The 14,610-nt window shown below is 35.6% G+C and overlaps 1 protein-coding gene across 1 annotated transcript; it reads left to right on the top strand.

The window, feature by feature from the left end:
* The first annotated feature begins 122 nt into the window (after window positions 1-122).
* LOC139116722 (max-like protein X) lies at window positions 123-11,538 on the top strand. Its single transcript, XM_070679328.1, has 8 exons — window positions 123-269; window positions 580-634; window positions 2,719-2,874; window positions 3,376-3,476; window positions 4,788-4,984; window positions 5,645-5,729; window positions 6,566-6,682; window positions 9,952-11,538. Exons 1-8 carry the CDS (start codon window positions 222-224, stop codon window positions 10,015-10,017), a joined length of 825 nt encoding a protein of 274 aa, XP_070535429.1. The 5' UTR covers window positions 123-221; the 3' UTR covers window positions 10,018-11,538.
* Window positions 11,539-14,610: the final 3,072 nt, after the last annotated feature.

Raw genomic sequence — 14,610 nt, forward strand, 5'->3', positions numbered from 1 at the left:
GAAAGACAAAATATCATCGAGGAATTTACCTTTAATTATTAACTATTGTATTCTTTTCAATAACTATATATTACTTAAACCTGTCTCAGAGGTAGTGAAACTTGAAAACTCACAGAAACTCGCTATATTTCAGAACCCCTGTCTACATTCGCCACTTTTCATTTTGGTTTGCGCTGTAGAGCTTGCCCTAATAATATACTCATCCGGGTAACTTGGCAATCATGGCGGACGATGATGACAATGTCTGGCGAACACAAGATCAACAACAGGTAACCTCGTTGTGCTAAGCATTATGATAAACGGAACGTGACTTTACCGGTCCTGTACAATTTCCAGACCCTAAAGATATGCTTTGAAGGAATTTTGTTGTTTTAAACAAAAAATAAACGCTAGAATTCGCGGCAAGATTGTTCAATCTTCAGAAACCATACAAATGTCGATTGTCCTGAACACGAACAGGCTCACGTGCTGTGTATGGATAGTACGTTGTTAAGTGCCACAGATACCATTATTTTGGTCTGTTATTCTCTTTTCCCTCTCATTGAATGACATTTGTGTGTCTTTCTCAATTTTTTACAGTCAACTGGATTTATGTTAGGCACAGACGGCCTCGGAGATTCGAGTTTTGATCAATGTAAGGATAATTTATTTATTCAGTAATAGAGGCCTCCGGCCTTATTTACAATACAGTACAAAAAATAAGAAATAAGTTTCGACACAGTGAGGCGAAATATGCATAAAACTAAACAACATGAAATTTACAGTGATTTTTCTCTTGACTTCAAAGCGTAAAATATAAACTTAGATAAATTAATTAAAGTATTTGGGTTCTTTGATGATAAAAGAATTGAAAATTTGCTATGTGATGGGAACTCCCAAAAGAATGATGGTAAAAAAGCTTGTCTTAAATTATGAAATACAGGGCAAACTAAACAGAAGTGAAATTCAGTTTCCACCTGATTTAATTTACACATCTGACATATTCTGCTTTCTCTTGGAATATTCTCTGATCTTCCACTTTCAATGAGAAGATTGTGGTTAGAGACTCTAAATTTACGCAAGGCTCATATAAAAATATCAATCTTTATAACTTTCAAATAATCCTCAACTATCAAACTGTTTTTAAACAAACGATATGTATCCAGGTTCATTTTCCATTGTTGTGATCCTATGTCTTTACATCGTTGTTTGAAATCATGAAGAAATACAGACTCATTCCCTACATTCTGTGATTCCCAAATAATACCAAAACCAAAAGTGAACAAAATATCTTTGACATGTTTTGCCCAACACATATAACCCTTCAAGGCCATTTCAAATTGATAATTATAGCATTGTTTGATGTATCTAGTATCATCACTGTGAATGAGTTTTATCCAGTATTTAATTATCCGTGATAATCGAAGGGTTCTTAGAGAGTGACGTCCAAGCTCACCTAGGACAGCGGCATTACATGTTGAATAACTCACTTGCAGAATATGTTTACAAAATGAAAGGTGTACCTTTTCAACATCATTACCCTCATGAAACCAATGTAAGGATTTTTCGTTGACATATACTTTCCCCAGAGACAGGTTACTTACTCTCAAACTTTTGTAATGACGCATTTTGCATTCACTGATGTCCATACTGCACTGATGTCCATACACACATCAGTTATTACTGTTTTTCTTACTGAATTTTCCTTGCACAGCACAGCGATCACATAACCGTACCATATCTGAAATAAGTTTTTGTGAACAATTTTTGTTTAAATTGACAAATTCGTAACCTGACTAATAAATGACCATAAAATGTGGTTAAAGAAGGTACGATGCCTTGCAAGTTGCAGGGCATCATAATATTATTTTACGTCATTCATTAGTCACCAGTTGTCTGTCTCCCAGATAAGCCTACAACCTTATGAAAATATATAATCTATTCAGGGTTGTTTATCTCGACAAAAACACATCGTTTGATTATTTTCTAGCCTTTAACGTGATTATGCCTGTTAGTGTTATGTTTGATTTTAGTTGCACTTACTCTGATCCATCTACCTCTATTGCTCAACTTCCTGACCGGTTGTCATGCTAATTATTATCACTATATTGTTATGCCTCTGCCATCTACCTCTATTGCTCAACTTCCTGACCGGTTGTCATGCTAATTATTATCACTTTATTGTTATTTTACACTATTATTTTATGCTACAATGTAAATATTGCAATACCTAACCAAATATTCATGAATTTCAAATTAGTACTTGAAAACATTCAGACATATCTTGAACCTACTTAAATTCCACTACTTCAACTTGTGACCCCTAATTCCCTGTAAACAGGTCCACACTCACTATTGATAACAATGGGTTTGGGCCAAACCATGGTGGTGAAAGGGTTAAATCGAACATTTGATTGTTGAAAGTTCACAACAATTCAGTTTTGCATGATGAAGATCAGCTATCATACTTTCACACCAGTCTGTGACAGTAAATTTATCTCCAGAGTATCTGACACCATACTTACAAAATCATGTTTATTGTTAGCATTGTTATGTAAGATGAAATTTTCCCAAAGAAATATTTAGCATGCCAACTTATCTATAGACATGCATAATAGTGGATGATACTATCTTCAAAATTGTCTGATTCTATCATATTGTTATACAGTTCAGTGAGACAATAGTAATTTATTGCCAAACAATAAAAACTGTCGCGTCCTGGATGTCTGTTGCATCTAGTTGCAGACTTTGCAAATGGAGACATGAAGATAGAAGCATCGAGTCCACCTGCCGTGGGAACAGCAAATTCCAATCAAAGCAGGTTTGGTGGTAGAAGCAACAGCAGCAATACGTCACTGGCACAGACAGAGAGTTCCTCATCTCTTCAGTTGACAGGTATGTGTTGTTTGTCTGGGGCTTCAAGGCTGTGAACTTCCAGTAGAAATGTAAAGGGAAGGATATTGTTACAGGAGAAACGTATACAGATTGAAGTTGAATTTTTACACAAAGTTTTTGAGTTACGACAATGTAAGAATTTGATAATGTACCAGAAAGTACATGTAGGTAGAAATTTAATTTCAAGTGCAAAAGGTACAAAGTTCAAAAGGTTTCTATTTGTATGTATGGCCATAGGAAAATGTTAACCCTAGATTTTACAAAGAAAACTTGACAGGCAGGTATTATTGTACTCTATCTCTGAATATCTCTTCTGTTCAATTTACACTTATACCTCACCTTGTTGCCTTATCTATTTGATGTGTACATGTAAAAACTGTGACTTAGCTTACACAGCTTTGCTGTCACATGTTAAAAAGAGTGCAGTCACACTAACACACAATGGTAAATGGCTTCACATGTCACCATTGTTTGCCTTGTGTTCGTGTTTTCATCTTGTAGATGATGATGAGGAGGAGAGTACAAACAATGTGAAAATGTACAGAGATAAAAGAAGAAGTGCTCACACTGCAGCTGAACAAAAACGAAGAGATGCCATTAAGGTACAGTGCTTGTCATTTGAGTTTAGAGTTTCAGTGTTTGGCACGCATGGATTTATTTACTGTGAAGCACAGGTTGTTTTAGTCTTACACACAACATCAAAGGATGTGTTGATTGCCGCATGTTCTCTTATCATACAGAATGTTAAAAAATAACTACACTGTAACAAAACTGTTACCTCTTCAAAAAGTAATTCTTTTCCAGTTCAGGTGTGTGATTGGCTCCAAACTTCGCAGTCTTGATCAACCTTGAATATGTTCCTGCGTTTCTTTGAGCAAGTCATTGACAAAAATAAAAAAATGTCCGTGTAACTTTGGATAAATTGTTGCATTTCAGTTGAGTGATTCTTTGTTGAATGCAAGATTTTAGGGTGTACTAAACAAGAAATCTGTAAGTGTACAACAATGAAACTCGAAAGTCAAATGACAATTGGTGTATTTATGAAATATGCAAAGACACTCATTTATCCATTGACCACAGATAGTCTATGTATTTTTGTGAAGTTGTCATGACAAGGCCTTTGGCAAGACGGATGGTTCAATTGAAAAAAATGATCAACGGAAAATTTGGAAAATCTTTCAATAGCTCCGTCATATCTTAGAAAGATATGTATGTAAGAAATCAACAGAATACAAATGTTTGTACTTGAACACTGATAAAGGTAGTTTTGCTCTTGTAAACCCTTCCATATGCTGCAAACAGCCAACAGAGACACAATCCATCCAAAATCTATGCTTTTCAGAAAAATTTCTCTGACTTATGGTTATGAGAGAGTTTAAATTTAATAGCCAAAGTGAAATTTCTATTTCTACATTACTGAAAGTCATACCAGAAGAATAAAGGGAAAAACAATCAAGTTTTCTGTGGGGGAACTTCCTAGCATTTTGAAATTACTCAGCCCTGATTGTTTGATTTGTAAACTTGTCCGGTAAACTTGGGTGCAATATTCTTCAGTCTTGCTGACTGGAATTCAAAATATGTCAGCCTGTACAAACAGTATCAAGTAAGTAAAAAGGCCCAAGATTTTTAGTCAGGGAGGGAACTACATAATATGCTGACATAATAGCAAGAAAAAATTGAAAACAAAAAAATTCACCCATAACCAAAATCCATCATCATGACACAGGATAGGTTCTCTTTTGAAATGTAATACTTGACCAACGTTGTCTACAAAAATATACGACAAAGTGAACAAAAACTACATCTAGTAAACCATCAACATTTGATTTGGCACATGTGGGGCAAAATCACGGAGAGGGTCTTTGAATCCTTGTGAAAGATACTGAACATTTTCAATGTTATTGCGCTTCCAGAAAGGATATGAAGACCTGCAGAACATTGTACCAACATGTCAGCAGGCAGACACTGTTGGCTCACAGAAGCTGAGTAAAGCTGCCATTCTACAGAGATCTATCGACTACATCAAGTTTTTAGGTCAACAGAAGAAGAAACAAGAAGATGAACTGAGCGCACTCAGGAAAGAAGTTATGGCATTGAAAATAATGAAGGCGTAAGTGCTAAGTCTCAGCTGTTGAAAGTATTGTACATTAATCCTTTTAGTGTTGTAATTTTTCCCACCAAAATTTCAGTGTAACTTTTTACCAATTTTATGAATTTCCTGTAATTTTGTGATAATTTTAGACCAAATGGACATAACCTTTCAATGGCTATAATTTTTGACCAAAATTTTGGGTAAAATCTTGAAATAATTGTTGAGATTTGAAAAAAAGTGCTGGCCAAGTTATTTTCGACAAAGGCAACAAAAGTTGACTTTTGCACTCAAAGGCTTAAGAATGTATGGGTAAATGATCATCCTCAAAGCTGCAGTCTATATCTATGGTTCTCACATCAGTTGTTGGTGACAATGACTATTAACACGGAGGTAGCCCTTTGAATATTCTATGGATTCAGTCATTTTTTTTGGTATAATCTGTGCTTTTAGAAGATGAGTCATAATCTCTAGTAATTACATGAATGGGTAAATACAAAAGCTTTAACTCTTCTGCTATTGGCTTTGTTCTGACAGTGTATGTGTCCAACTCAAATTTGCTGTTTTGTAAATACATATGAACCATATACTACTGAGAGTGAAATGTAGTGGAATTAATTATGTGTGTGGTAGTAAATGTGATAGAGGAAGTGAAATATATATAATTCTTTCTTTTTTCAGAAATTATGAACAAATTGTAAAGGCACATCAAAATACACCGGCAAGTGGTAGAAATCAAATTTCAGATGAAGTCAAGTTTCAAGTGGTGAGTAACATTTCAAACATGGATTAATACTCTCTTTGCTCACAATCTTGGTCTAATCAAATGTCTTTGTACAGTCACACATGGATGATTATATAAAAAGTTCATTCTTTGAATAAGACTTCTGAGAGAGTTCAGTTTACATGCATCTACAAAGGTGTGAATAAAATCCAGGAAATCATTAGGATCTTGCTACTGAGTTGTATTATTAGCATTTGAAACAATCACCACATACAATGATAAATTATTGTAATCAAATTTTTCATAGTTGACAATCTTGCACATGATTGGCCAATAAAATCCAGTCATTACAAATTACATTTTATTGCATTTTTATCTAAATTTCCATTTACAGTATCTTTTGATTTATTTATCGTTATTTTTCTGTTTGTAAAACAGTTTTTGTCTACTCATAAATAATAAGTCAGTGCAGCGTGTATATGTAAAGTCCAGTTTTACTGCAGACACTTAATTTCAGTCTGGACTAGAATTTCATTCGTCAGCATTTACATTGTATATTATACACTATGCACTGATTGCAATGCTTGTATATGTCAACATGCTAAAGGCAGGACAATGAGAACAAAACATCATTGTTTCATAGAACAAAAATAATGAAAGTTTCATAAAAATTATCACTATTTTCTTTGTATGGATTATTTTGAACCCCTATGATTCAGAAGACAATGTAATATTCAAATTGAATATTTTGTTTTCAAACATTTAGACTTTGCTTTTAAGCTCTACAATAACTGCATAGTTTGCATGTAGAAACAAAACAGTACAAGATGACAAGTACTGTGACAGCTGATGAATATTTTCACTTCTTTTCATTTCAGTTTAAATCAATAATGGATGCACAGTTTCAGTCTTTCAATGCATCGATATCAGTGGCAAGTTTTGCTGAGTTGTCTGGATGTGTGTTTCATTGGTTAGAAGAATGCTGCAAACCACAGGTTAGTCCATGCTAGAGACAATTCCACACTGCATACTGTACAAGCATTTGAAAACATTATCACGAACAAATTGTATTTCACTGAAGAGTTATCATACAAAAAAGTGATTATTACCCATTTCAATGGATGTGAATAACAAACAGTTCGGTATTTAGATTCACAAATTTGCTCGATGGTCGACAGGGTTTCTCGTAAATTGTACTGGTAGTATAATATACAAATGTCAGTTTGCCCTGCCTTCAACAGAGTATTAGAATAGGTTTTTAGACTGATGTGAAAGACACACATTACATGTAGGGAGATGACAGTGAAAGCTTTTTACAACACATCACTTTACTAAGTAATTTCATCAGGATATTCAAATATTATAATGACTGGAAAATATATTTGAAGCAATTTTGTTTTAACCATCAATTCAAACACAGAAAAAACATTGAAAAGACCGTAATTTAATATACCTCTTCACACTGCACTCATATGAAACATAACAAATTTTAGCACTTCCTGGATATAATGGTACTGATCTACACCAGTTAGATGCCATATAGTTGCTTGATTAAAGGGAAGTGGTCATCGGAACTGCGTATGTGGAACTTTCTTGTTTACAAACATTGTATTTCATGCACTATATATACATGTATCATGTCAAAATAGCTGCAACATTTAAATTTTACGATGTACATTACGACAAACATGTTTTACCTTTCATCAATCGCCAACAGTGGATACAGTGTTTACATCAGTTGTACGGGTCCCTAACAACCTTTGAACGCCTTTCCGAAGACCACTCAGGGATAGAAATACTTTTTTATTTCTCGTGGCAAAAGTTGCCACCGGATATAAAATCAGGTGGCAATTATGAAAAATCTGGTGGCAGTTTAACACATCATGTGATCGGTATAATAAAACATTTTCTCATTGCCACATACTCATTCTAATCTATAAATTCTTGAAAATATGGTGAGTACACGTCACAAAAAATCAACCCATACTGCAGGCCTCGAAAAAAAATTTTCAAACTTACTAACCGTGGGACACGTGAATTTCATTTTTACTTGCCCGAGAGGAAAAACTATTTGCCCTAAATTTCGAATAACTGTACTGGTAATTTGTAACAGAGAGCAAGAGTTTGGCCATATGAAGTGAATTCAAAGAGGGAAAAAACAGATTCAAACATGAACTACATTCTTGTTAAAATGAAGGACTATTACAAAATCTGAAACATCGCAGAAGAAATGTGAGAATACTTTAGTTTTTTCTGTAGATTTGGCCATCTAGAAAACATCTTTGAATATGGAATTTTTCCACAACCTAATCCAAAATTAAAATCTTTGCATAAGAGTAATAAGATTGTGTGATTTACAATGTGCATGGCTAGCTGCTGCTCTTTATTATCAAGCTGAGATCACAAACAACTGCTCTGCTAGTGTTTATCTGCCAATGCATATGCACATGTACCATGTGTACATCTGCAACCCTCTTACCTGTTTACATGTTTACTCACTGAGCACAGCCGTCTTTCAAAGTTTTATTTTGATAAATGTTTTCGTCAAGAGAGCAGATTCAAGTTTCGTTTTCGTTATACTCTTCAGTGCAGATTTGTTTTCTGTAAGTGAGAGCCAATCCCTAACAACCAAGGTCACGTAATTTGAAACTGTCTGCATCTCACGCAATACGTAGCTGCAATATGTGGCCTCCTTGGTCGACTGAGCCTGTTTCGACTATGATGTAAACTTGTACTTTTTCAACTGGGGGTTGATTTACGTTGAACAGTAAGCATTGCCGTGATCCATGGCTTCGAATAAGTTTACATCCATTTACCAAGCACATGGTGCAATTACACTATCGCGTGAAGCCGATCGACTGTCATACGACTCATACCACTTGCACAAAGAGAATGGCAACACTGTCAAGAGCATACCACTTTACGGCACCACATACAAAACAGTGAGTTCACTCCGTGTCGTCGGAGAGAACATGTCGCAAAAATCTATTTTTACGACTTTTTGTGTTTTACAACAGCAAGAACGATCATTTTGCGATGTCGGGCGGATTTTCAAGGGTTTTCAGAAAAAACTTCTGAGAGCTGAAGGACTTACAATGGTTGTAGGCGTGTACAGACCTAATGAAATACGTTTACAAGCTTGAATTGTCCAGAGCTTTGTTAATTCAAACCGCTGGTGCACTTGCCCGTCGGACGGGAAGCATATTGATTTTACTTGCCCGAACGCAAAATTCACTAGCCACGGGCGTCGGGCGATAGGAATTTTTGAGCCTTTACTGGCTAATGAATTGCAAGTATTTATTGTTATTTAATTCATGCAGGCTGCAGTTTGGCTTTGTTTTCGAAATGTCACAACATGCTTTTATCTTTGTGCCGTATGACTGCATATGCGGCTATCACAGAGGGCAACAACATGTCAAGTGTACAAAAGCTGCTGTCATCGATATGGAGATTAGCCAATCACAAGTTTGGATTCACGCTGTGTTTTCATTCATGCCAAAATGTCGCAATTAGTTTGGGGGTTTTTTTGGCTAATGAGTTTTTCCGCCGTCAGACAATGCGTGTTCCTTCAGTGTTCCTTCATTCAAGCCGTAGGATCGATGACATGATGACCCAAAATTTAGTGGCAGAAAAATACCACCAGAAAAAAATTTTGGTGGCAGATTGACAGTTTTTGGTGGCAAATGCCACCATTGCCACCGATTATTTCGATCACTACCACTGCCCTTTAAGGTACATGTAAGATGTGCCCAGGGAACAGATATTCTGACTCTCAAATGTTCACAATTCTATTCTGATCTACCTCTTGTGGGGGCTCCATTTTAAAGAGTTGTGAGTAGGAAAATGTTCACTGACTTAGTAAAAATTATTTCTCCAAAAGAGTTAAGGCAGGAATGGCAGCCATTTTGAATTTCAAATATCTACAATTGTCGGCAGTTTGTTTCTCGGTGCTAATCGTTGGCCTATGATCCCTGATTTTTATTCTTGATTTGTTGAGAGAACAGTTGAATGTTTCATTGAGGAAAGTGTAAGCAAAAGTGTAAGTCTTTCATTTTTGAGGCTTGTACTCCTTAAACATTAGTCTGAGTCTGATCTTTCCTATACCTGTATAAAGGTCAAGTACAGTTTAGTCAAAGCATGGCGATGTTAGGGTTCATACGCAACTTCTGTGAAACAAGTCATAGTAAAGTTTTATTGCAACACACATTTTACTGATTGAGAATTTTGATAAACAAGAAATCTTATGATTTGTTTTTCTCGCCAGGCATTAAGAGAGCTGGTCCTTGGAGTCTTGCGAGCAACAAACAGTCAACTGTACAGTAATGTATGATTAGTGAGCAAACATCAATAAAAATATTTAATTCTATGTTTTCATAAAGAGATTGTGCATATTTTCACAAGGGAGGGTAAAGTGACAAATTAGTGTATAATTGTGTTGACTATATGTCATGACCATATGAAAACTATCAGGACCTTGACACTTAGGACTGTCTGTTGAAAATGGTTTTTCACGGCCACTTGTGCAAGAAATATCACAAACATGCAAAAATTATGGTTTAGTTCCATTGGATTTATATCTTTTCATAACTGATGTCTGATTGATCAACACCCACTTCAGTAGTAGGGTCAAACCAATTGAGTAACGGGGATGGAAAGGGTACTCCTGAGGGACTCTATCATAATATGTATATTAAACACAGAGTAGTGCCTTTGCTTTTGATTTCAGAGAAGTTTGGCAGAATACATGGTTTTATGAAATTCAGAATTATTTCCAAAGCAGGTGTTATGTTCAGATCTTCAAACGATAAGACTACATGTATGTATACACTCCCCTTTTTTTGAATAAGATAATTAATTTATAAATGATTTCCAGCTGTATTTTGCTGTAATATTTGACAAAGCATAGAGCCAACAATACAGGGCTAAGATCCATCATTGCTATTGTATACCTTATAGAGGTTTCAGATTTACACTTCTTAATTGTTTTGTCAGAAAGTTTCACCATACAGATTTTACTGGTTTGTACTGGGTAGATGAAGCGAAAACTCTTTAATATATGATTTTTTCACCATACAGATTTTACCGGTTTGTACTGGGTAGATGAAGCGAAAAACTCTTAATATATGATTTATGAATAAGTAAGTTTGTTTCTGCAGATTGTGTAGAAATTATGAAAATAATAAGTGTATTCCTCAGAAGGTTTTCTTAGAAAGTAGAATTCTGTTAAACTGCATGTATAGAACTATCAGTACAACAGGGGTGAGCATGACAGTCCACACTCCATCAAGAGTTTGGTAGTCCCTAGTTTCTGATCTGTTAAGAATTTCGTAGTTCTGAATTCAGTCAGAATTTGGCAGTCCCAAATCTGTTGAGAATCTAGTAGTCCCAATCCATGAACAATCTAGTGGTCCCCAATCCATTCAAAATTTGGTAGTCTCATGTACATTCACAATGTGGTAGTCACCATATTAGTATGATGGGAAAGTCCACTGGTCCTGCAGTCTTGTTTACACCTTGTGTACATTCTTTGTCATAAAAGTGCAAATGTATTCCCTGGTCTGCCAGATCAGTAAAATGACAAATTTACCAGTCCCAGCAACAACAATTTTGGTACCTAACCTTGAATTGCTGGACCTACTCATCCCAGTATAACTGCTGAAGCTCTGAGATGTAATATTACAGTGACGTGAATGCAACCGTATTGGGGTTCTAGTTAAGTAGACATACTGTATGTTTGAATATTTGCTGTGAGATTAATAATAAAAACACAGACTGAAACCTTTGGTAAATAAATTATGTTAACAAGATCTATATACACTGTAATAAATTGTTGTTGTTGTTTTACACCATGGTCATCTGTGTATCTCAATACTTCCATTCTCTGTATGAATGTCAAACCACAACATTTGAAAATAATATGAATGGGATGTCATCTGTTCCATGAACTATGCACCAATGAAATTTCTGTATGTGTCAACAGAATTGTTTGTAACAGGAAATCTTTCTATACACAGTTGTCTACTTGTGAAGTTAGACCTGTATCTTGTCATACAGCCTTTTAACATTGCTGAAATATTGATAAATCCAAGCAAGTCTGTCAGTGTTTTCATAGCCACATATACATGGACCCAATGTGGAATTTTTCAAGTGTATTCCAACTCCATGTAACCACTAAGACTGATCACCAATATTGTCTGACTAAAGTGTATGCTGATGATAGAGATATAGCAATCATGTTGAAGGATGTCCACTTCTCAAGTACATCTTTATAGAGCTCAAGTAAACATCAGTCTGCAAGTCTGTTAGTGAAACAACTTTCATTATTGATGCTGATGAGAAGTTCATAAACATATGTCATTGTGTGTTTGTGTGTGTGTGTATGATCACATTTTTACATTGCTCCATATGGCAACGCTATCAAAAGTGGCCCATGGATGTGTTACCTTGCCCATACTATTGACCATATTTGAATCAAAAATACTTTGCTTGCCTTGTTTGCTCACAGAGTGAAGCCAGAAACTTCTATGAACTTCTTGTATCCTCTACTCGTTAACAGCAGTTTGTTGTAAAAATACACACAATGCTGCCTAGGGAGATTTCAGTTGTTACAGTGTAGTGTTGATTTCCAGTTACTTCTGTGAAATTGAGTCAGCCCTTTTCAAAGACAAGTGTTGTGTGCATATTTCCAACCCTTAAAACATTTTGTTGTCTGTAGGTAGAATTTGTGATGTGAATGGAATAGGGTGTGTGAGAGAGAGGGATAGGAGACAATGGAGTAATTCTTCAGGCACAGCAGAATAAAAGGCTTCAGTAGATATATGTACTGCCAATATACCAGTAAAGTGGAAGCACTGTCTCCAGTGGTAATGTGCTTGTGACTGTATTAGTATCTGAATTTCAAAAGATCCATAGAAGAAAATGCATCAATAGGCAGTGGAAAAAGCTACAAAAGTATTTCCACATGGGTTCATACACCACAAACAGTGAGAACATATGGATAACATTATATCTATCAATATAAAAATGAGAGTCACCAATTATATATTATTAGGGAGAAAATACTGTTAATGTAAATGGAATGATCAACACCGCATCTTTTTCAGTTTTTCAAGTAACCATTCACAGTAGCAAAGATAAAGAATGATACTTGAATTTGAGAACTTACTTAATGTGCAAATCCCCACTGTCAACCATCTAAGGGCAAACTAATGACCCGTAATGAACTATGTTACAATGGTGTAGCAAAGCAGGACAAGTCAAAGAGTGGAATAGTCTGCTGATAAGTGACCATTCCAGTCAGTTCTGTCAATCACTACACTGCTTGAGTAACACATCAATTTTACCTCTGCTGACAAGCATGCCTTGAAGTCTCTATCCTTGATACAACGTTTTTAGGAACCTACATTCCCATGCAAAACCTTCCATGTTTTGTTTTGTGCGTACCTAAGGGACTGGTCAGTTTCTTCGGCCTGGGGGGGGGGGGGGGGGGGGGGCGGTGGATTATTTTTTGCCAACGTCAAAAAGTGGCTGACCCCCCTATTCCAAATTTTGAAAACAGGGTGACCCCCCCCCATTCCAAATTTCGAAAACAGGGTGACCCCCCCCCCCCCCCCGGTGCCGACATAGGTAAACAAAAGGTGGACATAAATTTTATAATAATATATATATATATATATATATATATATATATATATATATATATATATATATAGTATATATATATATTATATTTTACATTTTACATATATTCATATTTTAAATAGTCATTCTATGTTTTAATGAAATTGTTGACATGTCAGTTGTAAGATAGGAATTTCAAAGTGTCAGTCTTAAAGTTTGAATATAGTACATTTTGAATGAGCTGTATTTTGAATGAGCTGTGAATGTATTTCACACTTTCTATGCTTAACCAGATGTCCTGAACTGTTGTACAGAAATGGATGACAATCATTAATATCAAAGAGGAAAAGCAGTGAATCAAAAACTTTGATGGGTGTTAAGACTTGCCAACCATCCAATTAAATCTCCTGAGGAGCCATAGAGAGCTTTTTTAGCCAAATCTGATGTGTACAGTGTCTGAGAGGACCTTCTCTTGTAACATTGAAACCATAAAAGCACAGCTAATAATGACAAAAACTGCCTTTTTTAACTGTTATTTTGTTCATAAAAAAGCATCTTTCTACAGAAAACCTGTGACACAAAGGAAAATAATTGCATCAATGAGAAGGAAAGATATCTTGTCATTTTTCTATCTCTAAAATAAGTCACTGTATCAAATATATATTGTGAAATATTTGTGCATGTTGCTTTCTCATACTGAATTCTCATAGAGAGAACAGAAAAGTATCAGGAATTTGTCATCCTTTTCATATGAAATGCAGATTTCATAATGGTACACTTTCACTAAGCAAACATCAAGATATCTCTGATTTATTAAAGTATTGCGCCCGAAGGGCGCGCCGAAAAATATGAAACATCCTGATATCTCTGATATATATGCCTTGTATATTAAAGTCATGCACCTGAAGGGCATGCTGAAAAATGTCTGATATATTAAAGTAATGAGCTTGAAGAGCACGCTGAAAAATATTGAACATACATATATCTCTGATGTATGTATGCTTGATATGTTAAAGTTGGGCGTGCTGAAAAATATGACTGATTATTAAAGTTACGCGCCCGAAGGGCGCGCCGAAAAATACAACTCAATGATGAAATTTGTGGCTGACACTAGCATTTTATAGGCAATGATGAGCCTGTTTCAAAATTCAAAAACACACTGACCCCCCCCCCATTGGGCATTTCAAAAACATGGTGACCCCCCTATCACCAAAGTCAAAAACAGGGTGACCCCCCCATGAATCCACCGCCCCCCCCCCCCCAGGCTGAAGAAACTGACCAGTCCTAAGGTTAGATAGATATC

This window comes from Ptychodera flava, chromosome 18, assembly GCF_041260155.1.
Source record: "Ptychodera flava strain L36383 chromosome 18, AS_Pfla_20210202, whole genome shotgun sequence".
In the NCBI taxonomy this organism is placed as follows: domain Eukaryota; kingdom Metazoa; phylum Hemichordata; class Enteropneusta; family Ptychoderidae; genus Ptychodera; species Ptychodera flava.